Genomic DNA, 19,519 nt, shown 5'->3' with positions numbered 1-19,519 from the left:
TATCAGTTACACCCAGAGACCGGGGAGGGTCTCTTTCACAAATAGGGAGAACCCTGGCTTGATCTTTTTGCCACCGCTAAGATTGCGCAATATCAGTGCTTCAGCGCGTTGAAGCTTCTAAGAAGTCTCAATTGGAGAAGCGTTCCACCTTCAGTGGAACTCTGGACTGCTGTATGCCTTTCTGCTGATAACAGTCCTGCCGAGTTCTCAAGAAGGTCTTTTTTGACTAGGCCCAAGTCATCATGGTGGCCCTGGACTGGTCACAGACAGTATGATATTCAGAACTCCAGACCTTGATCATCTGTCCTCTGGTCAGGCTGCCCCTTCGGGAGGATCTGCTGATGCAACAGCAGGGCAGGGATCTTCATCAGGCCTTTGCAATCTCCACTTCATGCCTCGAGATTTAGAGGCGACAGCTGAACACCTTCTAGCTTTTTCTAGAGGTGGTTGATGTCGTCTTGGCAGCCAGGCTTACCTGTTAAAAAAAAACTGTACATGTCTTTGTGACAAATTTGTGGCTTGGTGCGGTATTTGGCATATAAATCCCCTTCAGACAAAGTTATCTGACTTGTTTGTTTTGTCCCTAGCCTGACAAAGCCTTGCTGTAGGGACAGTCAAAGGGTGCCTTTCATCTCTCTCAGCCATTTTGCAGTTGCCAGATCAGCCCTCTTTGTTTAAGTCTGCAGTTATGCACTTAATGAAAGGTCTAAAACATTTGTTTCCTCCCTCTCCCTTGTCATGCCACAGTGGGACTTTAACTTGGTCCTCATATTTCTGATGTAAACTCCATTTGTGCCAGTTCACAGCTGCCCCTCACAGCTCCTTGCCCTCAAAACAGTGTTCCTTGTCTCCATAACTTGAGCACAGCACTGCATGTGAGTGAGTTCCAAGGTGTTTGTATCAGCCCACCATAAAACACCTTCTTCCCAGGCAAACTGGTTTTGCGGACGCCAACCTCTTTCTTGCCTAAAGTTGTGACGCTGTTCCATGTCTGACAGAACATCACCTTACGGGTGAACTTTTACGTAGATCCACCAAAGGGCACCGAATGGACGATAAGCTCTCTCTGGGGTTCACTGGAGTGAAAAAAAGTAAGGCTGTGCAGAAGAGAACTATCTTCCACTGGATCATGCGCTGCATTAAGATCTACTGCACACTTACTAAAATGCAGCTTCCCAAAGGTCTGTGTGATTGTTCTACCAGGGCCAGTGCTGCTACTACTGCATAGGCATGCGGCGTCCCTGTCCTGGACAACTGCTCGGCGGCTACGTAGGCATCCCTGTATACGTTCCAGAAACACTATTGTCTGGACAGCCAGGTTCACATAGAGAGGCTTTTTACCAACTCTGTCCTGCAGGACTTTCTGGTTGAGTCCATCCACAGACATGCCTTCTAATAGGACTGCTTTGGTATCTATTCAAAAGGCGAGGAATCCACAGCCAGAAGTCACTATCAGAAGAACAAGTTACTTACCTTTAGTAACACTCTTTATGGTAGAGACTCTAGTTGCTGATTACTCACTGACTTTCCCATCTTCCCCTTTCTGTGGTTGGCCTTTACCCATTAGTAAGATCCTAAGTCTAGTGATCTGCACATTGGTCACACCAGCTTGCTTTTGGGGCTCTGTTTTTGGGAGCTCTGGCAGTCTCCAAAGCAAATAACATCAGCGAGTGGGAGTGGCACCTATATAGCCTCTGCATGTCATTCCTGGAGTGGAACGGTGTCAGTGTGGAGCTGCACATTGCCACCTACTGGTGCTTATGGGTGCTAATGAAAGGTTTCTAGATCAATTCCGAAGACTAAGGAACATCCAAAGATGAAAAATATGTAGCTAGAGGCTCTCCCAGAAAAAGAGTTACCAAAGATAAGTAACTTGTTCATTGAAGTGATAATTTCTGTATGTTCTGAAGCGGTACTCTTCTCGGGCACTGCAACATTATACATTTTTTGTAACTCTTCTCTTCCAGAGCCCTGTTCGATATGATACATTTGACAGCCTGTCACTGAGCATCCCAGGAGCTGCATGGGTAAGCTCAAATTCTCCAGGAATGTCTTCATCTGTAACGGTTACTCCTTTTTATTTTTTTTGTTGATATCCATACAGAGAACATAAGAAATGGGAGTATACACCACATGTGCAATTGCTTCAGATGATCAATGTGCCTGTATTAGTGACCTTTTTATTTTGACTGATTATGAATTCTTCTGTTATGATTTGTGGATATGGGGTCGCAAAAAAAAAAGAAAGGTTGTTAATATTGATTCAAACATGCAATTGGATTGTTGTGAAGGTGAAAGTATAATATCTGAAGGAAACCTATGTATACGTTAGTTGTTCATATAAACTAGTCCAGTAGTGTGGTATGGTATTTAAACCTGTTTTGAAGCATGAAACTTGCATTCTGTTCGAAATAAGGCTAACAGAGGTTTCTTAAAGTAAACTCTTGTATGATGATGTAAATCCCCATGCTCTCTAGTCAGCAGTTACATCCTGCATATTCTTGCTCATTTATTTTTACCCTATAACTTTGTATGTTTGTCCCCAGTTCTGAGACAGGCGAGATACAGGACCTGTAGTTACCAGTTCCGGACAGTATTTCCACTTATTTTACCAGCAGTCACAATTTGTTGTGCCCAGAACTGGGTTATAAAATACCTGACCCTGGATTACTTGGCATCCAGCTGAGTATTTGGTCCCAATTCCGCTGCAAAATGTTCTCAGAGACCTATGGGTTTTTTCAGTGGGCATTCCCTCACCCAATAAAACATGGACTTGGAATGTTATGGTACCCACCCAGGTTCTTTTAGCCCGTCTTCCCTTGTTGAGAACTAAAGTCTATAAACCAGGGCAATTGTAAAAAGTCCACCTACTCTTTGAGTCCTACAGTTGTCAGTGAGATAATAGTTGAGCATATGGACCTCATCACCTGCACCTCTTAGAGAGGGGTATCATGTAAGGTGCAGTGGTATAAAAACCTGTTCTTCACAGAGAACTCTGCAAACCACTAAAATTCACCAGTTATGGTTAGCAATGCAAACAGCACTGATGTGGGTTATGGTGTGTGTTGCTAATCATAACTGGTAAATTTCAGTGCTTGAGCCAGAACCAGAGCTGACTTTTTAATTCTTTTTTTTCAGTGATGAGAGAGAGAGAGAGAGCGAGTGTGTGTGTGTCTGTCTAGCTATAGTTAGAATTGTGCTTCCATAGGAAATGTGTTTTTTGTGTTGCTAATAACTTTGGCGCCATTTGATGATTCTCAAAACAAAGTGCTTTTTTTTGTCTAGTATGTGCATGGAAAGTTTTGGGGTGATCTATTAAGAAAGGGCTGAGAATAAAGGGGGGGTACCAAAATGCAAAATCCCCATGCACTTCCCATAGACTTATTTAGGCAGTGGTACTGCAAAAATTGCTAAACAAAATTACACCAAATTTAACAGAAAACTAGATCTTGGTCCGCAGATTGTGCTTTTCATGATTTGGTGTAAATCCATTCAGTGGTTTTTAAGAAATTAAGGTTTAAAAATATTTGTATATCTCAACGGTTATGCGAGAGTCCCTGGGACACAGTTTTAAATAAGAGAGCGGGCAGACTTGCCCAGAAAGCTTTTTCTCCCTTGAACCAATTTGCTCCCGCTGGAGTCAGACTCCCACAGGAGTGAGTGCTCTGATTGATTGCCAGCATCCTCAGAAAAATATTGCTGGCTGCCCTTACAGGACTCTGGGACTTAACCATCTATCTTGAAGTTTAAAAAAAACATTATTTAAGGGGTAGAGTAGGAATACCCTCCCCTGCCCCCCCCCCCCCCCCCCCCACCCACCCTGGCAGGAGCAAATGAAATTAGAGCCAGCTCTCACTGGCACCACAATGGGTGCCGACTGAGAAGTTGGTAGGGGCCTTGGGGCTCCTTCTGTGGCCCCAGTGAGACACCTACTTAAAAGAAAATTGCTTGCTCTTGCCGGCACCCAGTATGGGTGGTGGCTGAGGATCCATCAGGGGGCATGAAGGGCCCATGCCGCTGGCCACCCTCCAGTGGCCCCAAACATTTGGACATGGTATGGGTGCACCCATAAAAACAACAACAAAAAAAGAATAAATGAGCGCCAGAAACTGCTAATTTATTATTCACTGCTTTGTGCAAGAAGGGCCAATAATGTCTAACAGCTTTATATTTTTCCTTCCTGGTCATGCCAATATAAGAGGCAGGGGCACAACTAACCATTTTGTTTAATATTGTGGGGGCTACAGGAAGTTCAGCAGCCTCTCAGCAACAAAAAAATTCAGAGTAAGAATCCATGATCCCAGAAGAGCTTGCCATACTTTTTAAGCAGTCCGAGCTGGAGCTACATGCTCTTCAGCTGAGTGCAGGGACCCCTTGTAGTGGGCTCTAAGGTTGTATTTTGTGGCTTGAAAAATGTTTTGTTTTTTTTAAGTCTCAAAGGCAGGTTGAATTTTTTTTTTAAGTAAGGCTTTATTTCAAAGTTTTTATGACAGTCACATTTATTAACCATTGCAGTATGTGAATTTCTAAAATATACGGTTGATTATAGTTATTGGTAAATTTTTGACAAAGACAATAGGCGGTTTTAAGGATGTTGATGTGCTGACCACTTGATAAAGCCAATAGGCCAGCTTTTCATATTTTTTTGTATTGACCCTTTGGCAAAGCCAGTAGGCCTGCCTTACTTAAAATGACATCCTTTGCATTGTTACATTACATAGTCCACTGTCCTCATCTGTGCAGGGTTTGGTGTAGGCCAGATCCTGCGGCCAACCCCATTTTGGCCACCCAGCTACTCCGCAAATGGCCAAAGGCTGTGTGCAGCAGGGTTTAGCCACAGGGCTGCCCTGGCCATAGAAGACGCCGTTTTGAGTTCTACTCTGTACAGAGAGAACGTGTTTGGAATAGTATCCTTTGCCAGAAAAAGGAAGATGTCTAACGAAGTGGACACCCAAAGTGAAAAAGGAGCAAAACTGCAGAACAGAAACTCCACCACTCGAGGACGAAGATGTGGCTGAGGTTCCAACAACTTTAAAAGCTGTGGACGCCCATGCAGATAGACTTCAACTGGATGTGCAAATCATGCCATCAAGTGCTGACAAGCCGACACTCAGGACTATACTTATTTGAGACATTGGCATTGTCAAGCACCTCATGCTTTAGACCCCAAATTAACTTTTTTTCCCAGACATGAAGCGCCAGAGTCAGAAGGAGGAAGATGAAGGAGTTCTAGATAATGTTTTTTAAGCACTTGAGCAGAAATCTGATAAATGGCTGACCTTGTTTGCCATATATTGCAGAAAATGCAAAACAGTCATCTCTTCTCCAGAGGAAAACCAAAGAGTTTTTTCTATCAAGTGAACAGAAAACAGACACTTAAAGCGGTATCACAAGAGCTTATTTGATAGCTTGTATGTTGCTCATGGCCTTTGAGGGGCTACTGACCCACATACATTGGGTTGTAGGGCTTGGATGATTGAAAGCTAGGCCCTACAACCCACACTGCTAGGCATATATGAAGACCATGTGCTGCTAAGGTTGACCACCCATAGAGGGTGGGTTGCAGTGCCTAGCTGAAGCAAGCACTAGAGGGAATTCCAGACCATGTTGCAAGGGCGTTGAAGGACATAAAAATGGTACTTTATCTGAGAAACGGCTGCAAATCATTAAGTTAAAGGAAGGTTGTGCTACATGAATCAGTCATTCTTTGAGCTTTATAAACTAATACACTTAGTGATCCAAAATGATCAATGATGAACATGCTGACACCTGAAAGCTGTAGTGGTACCTGTAAAAATGCAAATCTTTATTACTAATTTTGGGGCACAGTAGGTTTTTGTGCTGTAAAATGATGTCTCTACTTACAGGGTCGTCCGTTGACACTGGATCACTGTCTCCAACATTTTATTTCTTCTGAATCGGTTAAAGATGTTGTCTGTGAAAATTGCACAAAGGTAAGTTGAGATTTGCAAATACTTTGTTCATTTGTTTATACTTGAAGTTTTTGCTTTTAAGATATTATACACAATGAAGCCTTAATATTCTGTTGACAGTGTCATAGCCCACCTGTATAAACTACTGACCTTCCTGGTGATACCTAAGTGGTTGATATATGCACATCATCGTGGTAGCTCAATAACTCTGTTGCACAAAGCTACTCTGGTTATACTGTAGTTTGGGGACTGGGCTCCTCATCCTTAGTTACGGTCATTGACAGTAAAACCCAGCAGGTTCCATCAACCAGAGATTTATCTCCTACCTAATATTGGTGTATTAAATTCATATATAAAAAATAGAGAAGGCAGAACATAATTAAAGTACTACTAGTATGCAGTAAATAAAAGTTCCCACTCTTTGCCAAAATTCTTAGACTGTAGAAAAACAATGATGGTTGTTAGAGAGCAAAGGTTTACAAATGGCTGCTGCAAATATACATGGTTTTCCTTGTTAATCCATTAGGTTGATGTTAGACATGCCGGTAGCAGTGCTGATAATAGTGACTGTTCCTATACTGTCCTATGAATGTTTTTATTTATCAGCTAAGGATTGTCACCGGATTTATAATCGTAGAGAAGCCTACATTTTAATTCTTATTACCATATTGCAAAATCTTTTTTCACCAGCGCTGAATCTTTCATAGTCATATGCTTGATTCATTCCTGGTTGTGAGGATAGGAACCTTCTATAGTCAATGTTAGAAAAGCAGTGTACCATTACATTCAGTAACATTGAAAAGGGTCACAGCATTCCTTTAACCCACAGCTCTCTGGAGATGGTGCATAGCCTACCGAGCTACACCGAAAGATAAGAACCCTATCAGAAAATGCTTAATTAATTTGGGTTTTATGTAAAATCAAGAAAAAAATGGCAGCCACTAAACATATATATTGTTATACATATATGATCATGACAATTTATTTGGGAATTATTGGGTGCAAATATTTGTGGCTGAAGTTTCTCTTCTACAATCAAATCTATTTTGAATTTACTCATTTTGAGGCTCTTATTATCTCTTGGCTTTCACAGGTGGCATTGGGGCAGTAGCAGAATTCATGAGGGCATGCTCCCTAACAATACTTATTCAGTTTGGACTGTTGCTTTACTCTTGAACACAGATAAGACACCAGCCATGTCAGCTTGCTTTCTTTGTCTAACAGTGGAAAGACTGCCCCCTCCCCTTTACATATCCTGTCTTCTTGTAATCCGCTGTCAGTGGTTGGGTTTTTGATAATAACAGTAATGGCAAAAGGTTGTCCATAAGTTAGTTACAGAGAAATGTCTAAGGTTGTATGATAAACATTTTATCACACTTTGCAGCTGGATAGCCTGTGTCAGTTACACAGTCTTCTGTCCTGTGCCTGTTCCTTGGACCCCTGCAGTTCAGTGCGCTACACTGGTTCAACCCAGTAGACTTTTCAAACCAGCTTTTCTGCAGTCATTCCCAAAAGTGCTGCATGAATAGTGATGAGGATGCTGCAACTTTAAGTAGTGTCTGTCAGGGGTCACTCCCTCGCTGCGGCGAAGGAGCCCCCCCCCCCCCCTTGGCTATGCCAGCAGCAGAAAAATAAAATGATAGTTCACTATCGTTTTTAGTGTTTTATTTTTCTGCTGCTGGCTCAGCCAGCAGTGCAGGAAGGGGTGGGACAGGCCATGGGAGGAGGAAAGGAATGCACCTAAATGCGCATGTGTGTTTGGCCGGCCAAACACACATGCACACTCAGTTGCACTGCAGCCCGGCTGTGTGTAACAGCCAGGCTGGAGAAACTGCACAGACCCCAGGGCTGTGTCTGAACGGCAGTCCGAACCGCTCAGACCAATCCTGATGCTGCTTTCATGCTAGGTTTAGTATGAAAGCAGCACCAGGATTGCTCGTGAGCCTGTACTGATGTCCCAGTGAATGCTGGGACACCACATTGAGGGAACAAGAGCGAGGCAGCGGGAGACAGTGGTCCGAGATAAGTTTATTTGTTTTATTATTATAGTTTTTTTCTTGCTTCCTCCGCCCCCCCAAACCCCTCCCCTTGAGATTTGCAGCAACCACTGTTGATGTCTATCAGAAAGAGCAATAGGCAGACAATAGTCAGGTGATTATTTTGACAAGAATAAAAACACAGAGGATACTGCTGGCCTCAGTGCAACTTCCACAATAAAGACTCAGAATAGGACTAGTTAGTTGCTCATGATGTAGCAAGCCTGGATCCTATTCCAGGGGTGTGGAATTTATTAAAATGTCTACTTGTCTGTGGGACAGGTTCCTTCATAAATCTACTTGTCTCTTAGGTGCCATGAAATGCAGCAACAAATTATGGCAGCAATCTCGCTATATAAGACCACTGATAATAGGCTCTCTGATTTGCCAGGGCTCATACTATAGTAGGGCTTGAATACTAGCAGCTTTCTTATTTTGCCACCTTTAACATACTTGGGGGGTCATTCTGACCCCGGCGGGCGGCGGTTGCCGCCCGCCTGGAGGGAACCGCCATTTGGCCGCCCTGCGGTCAAAAGACTGCTGGGGCCATTCCAACTTTCCCGCTGGGCCGGCGGGCGCTACCTAAGGTAGTGCCCGCCGGCCCAGCGGGAAAGGGGCCTGCAACACTGAAGCCGGCTCCGAATGCAGGTGTGCGACGGGTGCAGTTGCACCTGTCACGCTTTTCACTGTCTGCTAGGCAGACAGTGAAAAGCATGCTGGGGCCCTGTTAGGGGGCCCCTGCACTGGCCATGCCATTGGCATGGGCAGTGCAGGGGCCCCAGGACACCCGTTCCCACCATCCTGTTCCTGGCGGTAAAAACCGCCAGAAACAGGGTGGCGGGAAGGGGGTCAGAATCCCCATGGCGGCGCTGCTTGCAGCGCCGCCATGGCGGATTTGGGCGACCGGGGGAAATCCGGCGGGAAACCGCCGGACCCGGTTTTCTGACTGCGGCTTTACCGCCACGGTCAGAATGGCCCAGGAAGCACCGCCAGCCTGTTGGCGGTGCTTCCGTCACCCGCGGCCCTGGCGGTCTATGACCGCCAGGGTCGGAATGAGGGCCTTGGTCTGGAGATAGCGGTAAGCAGTAGTTCCATGATTGGAATGCCCTTTTGAGTCTGTGCAAAGCTACTAACGTGTGTTTAAAGGGTTTTGCCCAGCTCTTCTCTAATCATTTCACATACTGAGAAAGGTCCGAAATCTACTTCTGACAAGGGTCAGAAGTAAAACTTCTTCCAGGGTTGAGCGGGGGGAATCTGGGGAAGTGGTTAAAGAGAAAGTGAACTTGTAAAAGCATTTTCTAGGAGAATGCTTTCCTGGTCTACTTCTGTAAATTCTTGTGAATTCCTGAAATACACAAATCTGCAATAATGCAAAGACATATACCACGGGTGCACTTTTGTGACTTTCTTTTACAATTGTCCCCTTAATTAGGTCTGGCGTTAACCTTTTGTTTTATTAAAATTCTATCTCTAGCCATCTATTGGCTTGCTTCACTGTGACTGATCCTCCTTACAGAACCCGCTCCTATTCAGTGCCTGGATACCCTCACAAGTAAAAAGTTCTGCGCTCTACAAATCTATGTTGCATTGCATTAGAATGATCACTATCTGCTCTTTCACAAGGAGCATATCTGGCACACACAGTAGTTTTGTTCAGTGCCAATAACTACTGTGCAAATGTGTGCTTTTTGGGGCCAAAATTATTTTTGCTTTCTGCTAATATTTGTTACAATGATGAGGGCTCAGCAGCTCCCACAACAATACAGTTTTACAAAAGCCATGTCAAAACAAGACACACCTTGACAAAACCAAGACTGACCACCAATGTCAGACCTATTGGCTTTGCCAATGCTTGTTTATATTTGTTTCCTATAATCTTGTTGAAACTGGTTACACTGACTTTCCATTATGAGCATTTTTTTCATAAGGTACTAGCATGCATCAAGACATTTTACTAAATGATGCTTCAAAGAAATAGTACCTAAAATGTTACCGTAGTTCAGCAAAACGTTGTTTTTTTTCCTAGTTGCATTTTTTGTGAACATTTTCTTTTGAAAGCAAAAAATCATCAATCTTGCTATCAAGCTTAGGCAAATATTTGGATTTAATCAAAGAGCATTATGGGAGCATTATACGTCACCTCATATTTTTAAACTTTGCAAACGTGTGTACACATTATTTTTTACTGGAACCATTGTCAGTAGTACATTCCAAGCTTACATCATATATTTAGAATGCTGACCTTAGTATTAAAAGCTTTGTATTAATGAACCATAAATACAAGTTTGATAGCATTAATATAAAGATACAAATGTAACCTCAGCTGCAGACATTTCCTTTTGAACATGGTACTGTAAATTGGCAGCCATAGGGTTTGTGCTGCAGGGGGTTGGGCCTACTTGTCTCAAGGACAAAATAAACCTGAAAACTTGTTGTCCTTGACCCCAAACAATGTTTCCTGGGCTTCTACACCCCTGCTTTTCCAGGAGATTTTTTCCAGTCCATTGGCACATTTCATTGATCTGGTAGAAATGGCAGCTCAGAAAATCAGCCTGCGATTGCCCACAATGGAAACGTTGTGTTCAATTGCATGTGTAACTGTAGTTCTCCAGTATTGGGGTATCTTTCATAGATTCACGTGCTTGAATCATGGTACGTCGAAAGCAGTAGAATTTTTTTTTTCCTCATTGTAGTCAATGGTAAAATACATTCACTTTCATTCTTTATCAGCCTCATTAAAAAAGACCCAAAGTCCAGCCAGTCAGGCGAGACCACACCTCTAGAACCCTCAGCACAGAGGCTCAGTCTTTCAGATTTTCTACCGCACGTCGTGTGTAAGGGAGTCTCCCAGAGTTCTGCTCAGTTTACCTTTTTCCTCAGGAAATATTTCCAGTTATTCTATTCCTACATTGTCAGCTGTACTTTTCAACATGTCTACAGCAAAGAAAGGTTTATTTCGACCTTGAGGCACCTGTGGTAAGCTAAGGCTTCACTGAGGACCCCCACAAGGACTGCATCTACTGTCTTCACCCAGAACATAAGGTGAAGGACTGCAAGATTTGTAGAACATTTCCCAGCAAGACTCTCAGAGATAGAGAAGCTGATGAGGAGGACAGTGATAACTCAGTGGCCTCAAAGAAGAGGAAGAGATCTGTGGAGAGTGTTTCTCCTAAAACCAGTAAGGCAGTCAAGAAACTACATTCTTTCAAAGAAAGAGCTGATGAATATCCCTCAACTTCAAAGGAACATAACGGCAAGGTTCGCTCTGAGCCGTCCACTCCAGGTGCCACTTCAAAGAAACTCAAGAGATCATCAAGCTCCCAACCACCGTGGACATCTAAGATTTCGAACGTCGTTGATGGCAGGTTTTGCGTCTTCGACCACGGCGACAGTTACAGCTCCATCGTCGCCCATGATCATAACTACGTCACCATTGTCTTCAACAATTATAACGTCAGTAAGTCTGAAGTATGGCTCTTCAGCTACCCAATCTAGAAAGATTTCAAAGAGATCGTAGACAGAGAAGAAAAAAATCTCTATAATCGACACGCATACCGGCGACATCAGCGTCAATGGGTTAGCTGCATAGAACCTCATCGACGACGGTTCCACTGATGCCAGTTTCGACGACGACACGAAAATCTGCTTCGCTGTCGCCACCGTTGATGAGATTACCGTCGACGACCACACCGTCGACGGGTTCATTTTCTGCATCCACAGCTATAAATTGCAGAGAATTTTCTTTCTTACCTTTGAGAATTCTGGCAATAAGACGGACGTCAAGTCAACAGACTCTTTTACCCTCTCATACTTCACCTAGTAATGTATCGCCGGCACCTCCACAGCATCTGTTTGATGACGAGGATGAGGAGGAGGAAGATAACTACTCGGACGATGGTCTGTTTCTGGTCGCACATAGCCCTTCAGACCTGAGACTAAAATGCCAAGACGAAGACAATGAGGTAGAGAGTCAACACTCATTGCAGGAACAGAGACAACCAGGAGCTTAAGGGTTACAACAAGAGCAAACAATCCAGATGCCAGTATCATTGATTGCCATCCTCCAACATATGATGCAGGATTAATATTCTAGGTTTCCTCCACCGGGATCAATCACTCTTGTACAGCCTTCTCCAATGCCTTTGAGCCCTTGCAATCAACGATCAGAATGCCACGGACCTATTTCAGGCCCATCTTCAGGGCAGGATAATGATCCACCCTCGTCACACGACGAACAAGAAGAGGGCGAAAAACAGGACACGGAATCGCTTCTCAATGAATGGGATGAGTATCAAGCACAGACGCCATCCCCTTCCACACCACCACCGGTTGATTCTCCACTACAAGACATTGATGGTTTCCATAGTGTCATGGATAGAGCAGGGAAGAGGTTCCAACTGCCCATCATTTCTAAGCAGTCGGGTTGTTTCCTCTGCGATTTTAAGGAGGACACTAGGAAATCGGTCCGTGCTATACCGATTGTTGACTTTATCTGGGAGGAGGGCCTTAAAGTCATGCAGACTCTATCTTCGGTTCCAGCTGTGCTTCCAAGGCTGGACAAGAAATACAAAGCATCAGACAATTCACCAGCCTGCTTAATTGGTCACCCTAAACCGGACTTGGTGATATCTCAGGCAGCCCAGCATAGGTGCAGGAATCTGCCCCCGGATAGAGAAGGGCGGCAATTGGATTCCATTGGAAATAAGTTTTTCAACTATGGCGGCCACCACGGTCAGAGCGTCAAACTCCTTGGCAATCTTAGGAAGATACGACCGTCAGATGTGGTTGGACTTATCCCAATTCATCGACCTCCTTCCTGAAGATACTGGAGCTGAAGCGCGTAAAATATTGCAAGAAGGTGACAAGATCTCCGCCGAGATTATAGACTGTGCTATCGATGTCTCATCTACAGGTTTCCACCAGTTGGCCGGGGCTGCAGTATTGAGACGTCAGGGGTGGCTGAAAGCTACATTCTTTTGCCCAGAGGTTCAACTGAAAATCCTACATATGCATTACGACGGAGAACTGTTATTTGGCAAACACGTTGATGACGCCCTGCAATCCATAAAGGCAGACACTGAAACAACTAGATCTCTGGGTACACTGCAGTTTAAAAGGCAGCCCTTTCTAGGGGCAAGAGGAAGAGGACTTTACTCTTACACGGGCGGACTACATCAGTATCCGCAGTATCAACCCTACCAAAGTTAATTTCACACCACCACTGGTCAACAGCAGCCACACACTTATCGGCAACCATCATCTGCACCCTTCCGACACACCACAAGGGGAAAGTCCTCGTATAGGGGCAAGGACGCAGCCAGAAAGCACTGACCTCAATCAGTTGCCTGCATCCAACCTCTATCCCAACACCCTGATAGGGGGCAGAATTTCCAAATTCTCCCACCAATTGTCCTAAATCACATCAGTCAGATGGGTCCTCGATATTGTCAGCAAGGGGCACACACTGGAGTTTCATCAATCTCCTCCAGAAGTGCCACCAGGAAGACCCCCACCTGCCCATCTAAAGGAGCTCCTAGTACAAATTGCTATCTTGATAGGCAAGGGTTCAATAAAGATCGTACCGAAGTCTCAGGGGGGACAGGCCTCTACTCTAGCTTCTTCCTCATACAGAATAAGACAGGAGGCTGGCGACCTATTTTAGACCTTCGGTCTTTGAACAAATTCCTGAAAAAACAGTCATTTCGTATTATCACCCTCCAAGATGTGCTACGATTATTTAACCAAGGAGATTTCATGACGTCTTTGGATTTCCAGGACGCATACTTCCACATCCCTATTCATCCCAGTCACAGGAAATTCTTACGGTTCAAGGTTGCAGGCACCCATTACCAGTTCAGAGTGTTACCATTCGGCCTCAGATCAGCCCTGCGAGTTTCACCAAGGTTCTAGCTCCAGTTGCAACCTATCTCAGGCAGTTGGGAATCCAGGTGTTTCCGTACTTGGACGGTTGGCTAATAAAGACGCGAGTGGCGTCCAAGGCAGCCAGAGACACAGACAGGTGTTGTCCCTCTTCAAAATGTTGGGGCTAACAGTCAGCTACCCAAATTCTCACCTAAATCCATCAAACAACATCACCTTTCTAGGGGCTGTTTTGGACACGGAGCGAGCAAGAGCTTTTGCTTCTCAGGACAGACGGAAGAAAATTCCAAATCTAGCATGCTGTCAATGCAGAAGGTGGTCCACTTCTGTCCGGACTTACAAATCTTTTCTGGGTATGCTCGCTTCATGCATTCCGTGGATAGCAAACTGTCGCCTTCACATGAGAACACTTCAACGCCAATTGGACATTCAGTGGAAACAGATAAGCGGATCTTTCGATGATATTGTCCAGATAACCACACCAGCGAGACAAGCCTTGGATTGGTAGAAGAACACCCCTCTCATCTCGGAAGGTCTCTCTTTTCTAAAGGACAAACCAGTGCATATTCTGACAATGGATGCATCTCTAGAGGGATGGGGCACACACCTAGAGGACTTAACAGTGAGAGGGAGATGGTCCATACAGGAATCTGCACTCCATATCAACATATTGGAATTAAAAGCAGTTTTCCTGGCGCTCAAGTTCTTCCTCACCCAGTTCAGAGGTTCATCGGTTTTGATAAGAACCGACAACACCACAGTCATGCATTACCTCAACAAATAAGGGGGTATGAGATCGCAGGCTCTGTCTCTTCGGGGGAGAAGCTGTGGCATTGGGTTCTACACCATCATATAACTATCAGAGCGGAACACCTCCCAGGAGTATCAACACTTTGGCAGATGCACTAAGCAGAACAGCGACGACCTGCCACGAATGGGAGCTCAACCAAGCAACTTATGAATCGTCTCTTTCTTCGCTGGGGCAAACCGAGTCTGGACCTATTTGCGACAAGAGAGAACAAAAAATGCCAACACTTTGCAAGCTGGCAACTGCAGAAAGGGTCAAAGGGGAATGCATTTATGATCAAATGGTCAGGGATTGATGCCTACGCTTTACCCCTGCTCTCACTCATCCAGAGATTTCTTCAGAAGATGGAGAGAACCTTGCCGACTGCTATTGCTAGCCCCAGATGGCCATACCAGTTTTGGTTCAAGGAGCTGCTGCTCCTCTCGGAACACCCTCACATTCGATTAAGACCAATACCAGATTTGCTAACGATGACTCGAGGGCAGGTCTGTCATCCCAACCCAACTTCTCTTTGATTATCGGCCTGGCTCCTGAATTCTATGAGTTTGGCAACCTAGATATTCCACCAGCTGTTGAGAGGTGCTGGCCTGTGCCAGAGCCCAGTCTACAAATAAGACGTACAAGCTCAAGTGGAAAAGATTTTACATATGGTGTAAAACCTTCAGTATTCATCCTCTAAAGACTTCTCCAGAGCAGATACTTCCGTATTTTTTTAAATTAGCGAAATCAGGTCTCTCCCATTCATCTATCAAGGTTCACCTGGTGGCCATCTCTCGGTTCTGCCGTACTGCAGCTTTACCATCTTTATGGTCATCTACGATAATGAAGCAATTCCTAAAGGGATTATTCAGGATGTTTCCTCCGATTCAACTTCCTCCCCCTTCCTGGCATCTCAATATTGTTCTGTCCCAATTGATGAGGCATCCGTTTGAGCCTATTCACAAAGCTGACCTGAAATATATATCATGGAAAACGGCACTCTTTCTAGCGCTTACTTCCACGAAGAGGGTTAGTGACATACAGACATTCACAATTTTGCCACCTTTTCTTCAATTTATATCAGATATGGTCATTCGGAGGACTAATCCTAAATTTATTGCTAAAGTTCCCTCGAGCTTCCATTTGAACGAGCCAGTAATATTAAAGACTTTCTTTCCAAACAATCGAACTCCAGCAGAACAGGCGCTGCATTCCCTAGATCTCAAAATTGTCTAAAGTTCTATATCCAAAGGACTAGCAGCTTTCGTAAAGCTGATCAATTGTTCATTAGCTATGGTCAACTCACTAAAGGGATTGCTGTTATCAAGCAATCCATAGTCCGGTGGATCTCTACCGCCATACAATTCTGTCACCAGCTTGCGGGAAAACCGCTAACAGCCAACGTCAAGGCGCACTCCACTAGAACGGTATCTACCTCAGCAGCTCTCTTCGCAGGAGTGTCCCTAAACCAGATTTGCAGAGCGGCAATGTGGACCCGCAGCCACACCTTTACACAACATTACTGCCTAGATGCTGCTAATAGGATGGACACAGCAGTAGGACAAGCAGTTTTGCATAATTTATTTGCATAAGGTGAGCCAGAAATCATCTTTACCCACCATCCTCGAATACTAATGTTTGCAGATGAATTTCCAGATGGATATGTATTTTTATATATATATATATATATATATATATATATATATATGTGTGTGTGTGTGTGTGTGTGTGTGTATTTCTACTTATGTATGTATTTATAGAAATACGTATAGAATGATGTTTGTTCATAGTTATAGATGTTAACATCTTCTTTGTACTGCTGATTATTCAAGCATGTGAATCTGTGAAAGATACCCCAATACTGGAGAAGAAGATAAGTTTCTTACCTGTAACTGTGGTTCTCCAGTATTGGTATCATTCATAGATTCACATGCAACCCACCCTCCTCCCCATGGAGGCTCACCTCTTTTATCTCTATCTTAAAGTCACTCTTGCTGGAAAATCTGAGAGACTGAGCCTCTGTGCTTAGGGTTCCAGAGGGTGGTCTTGTCTGATTGGCTGGACTTTGGGTCTTTTCTAATGAGGCTGATAAGCTATGAAAGTGAATGTATTTTACCATTGACTACAATAAAAAAATAAAAAATAAAAAATCTTATTCTACTGCTTTCTATGTACCGTGGGACTCCCACTTCGACGACAGGCAATGATTCAAGCATGTGAATCTATGAAAGATACCAATACTGGAGAACCACAGTTACAGGTAAGTAACTTATCTTCATACACATGCTGTGCATAAGTTTGCCACCTAGTGTTGAGTTCAGAGTAGTACATCTTCTTTTTCTTCGAAGAAGCTTTTCGAGTCACGGGATCGAGTGACTTCTCTTCTGGGTAATACTGCTCATGGGAATTGAGTCCTTTGTTAGATTGTTTCTCTCTGCCGTCTGGTTCGGGCATGTGCTCGTCTTACTCCTAGTTCTCGGTTCGATACAGTCCAAAATGGTATTCTTTCTGTCTTTCTATCATCGTTGGTATTGTTTTGATCGCGTATTTTTCCATACTTTCTCTTTCGGTTCCATTTTACGCACAGAATTTAATTTCAGCCCTTCGGGGCAGACGCGGCCCTCTTGGGCCTTCTTCGGGCCTGCCTCTTCCACATGGCATCTATCTATGCAGCCCTAACAGAATGGACTCCATTCTGGTTTTGCCCTCCATACCACTCAAAATTTCCACACACCGACCACCACCAGGTGTGTAATTGGTGTCTTTCCCCCGACCACAACAAGCAGACCTGCGAAGCATGCCGGTCCTTTCTATCAAAAAAGACACTTAGAGATCGAAGAGCTCGTCAGATGGAAATGGCGTCTCAAACTCCAGATGGCACACTGGACATCTTCAATGACGATCATGCACAAGAAGAGTTGGAGCAGGAGGAGGCCTTCTCCATTCAAGACTTGGACTCTGATGTACAATCGGACATCGTGAGTCAGCCGTTGCAGTCGGTGCAAACCGTGAATAAAAAGACCCCTTCACCATCGACCAAACAACATCGAAAGAGGTCACCGGTCCACCACTGCCTTCCAGCCATGGTCGGAGCCGAGAAACTAATTTGGATGCCCCACCTTCCGGCTCGGTACAAAAAAAAAAGCCAAAGAGAAATCTTCGGCATCGACCTCCAACACCTCTGCTTCGGCTCCGACATGACTGAAGATACATGTATTTTCGGTGCCGACCACTTTGTCTCCGAAAAAGAAAAAACATCCATCCACAGTTTCAGCACCGAAAATACTTCGGAACCAAAAATCTTAAAGACTTATAGCTATGCTGGACTATCTCTAACCATCACACCTTCACCGGTGGAACCAATTTCGGAAGTTATGGATGCTTGTCAGCGCCAACTTCAAATTTAAGAATTCAAGACTTCAAATTTCGTGTTGTAGCTTTTTCATGTCCTCATACATTCTGCTCCAATGCCAACTGTGTAATCCAAATGATAATAAGAGTCCTCCAAATAAGTAAATCCAAAAGTAGGTTTTAATGTTGAAGAGAAACTTTAGCCACAGCTGAGCATATAGAATCCACACTTGCTCTTCCCTGCTTCTCATTTCACTCCAAACATTCCAAAATAACAGACCATGACATAATATAAGTGTTGGACCAAACCAGACACGACAAGCAAAGGAAATGACAGCAATACCACACATCTTCTCCTACAGAATGAAAAGATTAACCCCCCACCCAAAAAACACAAGAAATCAGAACAACTAACAAAGAAGAATGTTCAAGACAAATAAACATCACTTAATAACTACAATTCTGTTAAAGGCCCTAATGTGTCCATCATCAAACAGTGCAGCCCCCCAAAACACTATGGGCCTGATTCTAACTTTGGAGGACGGTGTTAAACCGTCCCAAAAGTGGCGGATATACCACCTACCGTATTACGAGTTCCATAGGATATAATGGACTCGTAATACGGTAGGTGGTATATCCGCCACTTTTGGGACGGTTTAACACCGTCCTCCAAAGTTAGAATCAGGCCCTATGTTCACTGTATAAGTTTTGCTAAAATAAGAACCTTACTTTTTCTTCGGCATTTTGACCTTCACAACGTCTCCAGCCTTAACAGCCATGAGTTTAACATCTTTGCACAAATCTTACTCCTCTTTTTTTTTCATTTTGCAACAGGAGTTCAGTAGTATGATTTCTTTCAAATTGCACTTCTTTCACGGGGAAAACTTCATAATAAACTTCAGCCCAAGGCGGACATATCCTGGTACACGGTCTGCATTTCTTAAACCATTCAAATTAACTTGCGCCACTGATGGTATGAGGAGTAAATCTATATTCCTCCCCTCTTTTTCAACGTTTCCGCCCAGCTGAGCCCTTGGTAGTTTGCTAACCATATGGTTTCTTTCACTGTCCTATTTATCCTTCTCACCATATTATTGGTTTCAGGGTGGTACAAAGCACACTTTTTATGATTTATACCTCTCTAAACCAGAATCCTCCATTTCTTTAGATGTTAATTGCACCCTATTATCTGGGAGGATACACTTAGGATTCTCATCAGTCAAAAACGTGATCACTGTTGATGTGGTAACTCCCCATCTCTCTACACACCGTGGGAGATGTACTTATTTTCAACAATTTGTCACTCATCATCCACTCACAACAGTCTTGTACCATTTTCTCAACCATCACATCCGTGCCTGGCCACCCACCAATAGGACCAACGCAACTTTTCCTTGGCTTTGCAAATCCCTTGGTGGCCTTCATGAGCAAGATGTACTAATCGCTCTCTCCCAATAGGAGAAGCAGATCTTCTACCTCTAAGTAGCAAATTATTATTGGCTGAAAGTTTATCCAGCACTTTAAAAAATGTT

General features: G+C 44.0%; 1 protein-coding gene across 4 annotated transcripts in view; it reads left to right on the top strand.

The window, feature by feature from the left end:
- The window catches only part of USP30 (ubiquitin specific peptidase 30), a 461,500-nt gene that overhangs the window by 171,419 nt on the left and 270,562 nt on the right, over positions 1 to 19,519 (top strand). For all 4 annotated transcript variants that reach the window (XM_069214769.1, XM_069214766.1, XM_069214765.1 and 1 more), the window contains 2 exons: positions 1,968 to 2,027; positions 5,868 to 5,954. In XM_069214769.1, the coding sequence (XP_069070870.1) occupies positions 1,968 to 2,027; positions 5,868 to 5,954 (147 nt within the window). The remainder of the gene's footprint in view (positions 1 to 1,967; positions 2,028 to 5,867; positions 5,955 to 19,519) is intronic.

Source organism: Pleurodeles waltl, chromosome 11 (genome assembly GCF_031143425.1).
Source record: "Pleurodeles waltl isolate 20211129_DDA chromosome 11, aPleWal1.hap1.20221129, whole genome shotgun sequence".
NCBI lineage: Eukaryota > Metazoa > Chordata > Amphibia > Caudata > Salamandridae > Pleurodeles > Pleurodeles waltl.
Note: the sequence above shows the minus strand (reverse complement) of the source record. Positions and strands in the feature narration are given on the sequence as shown.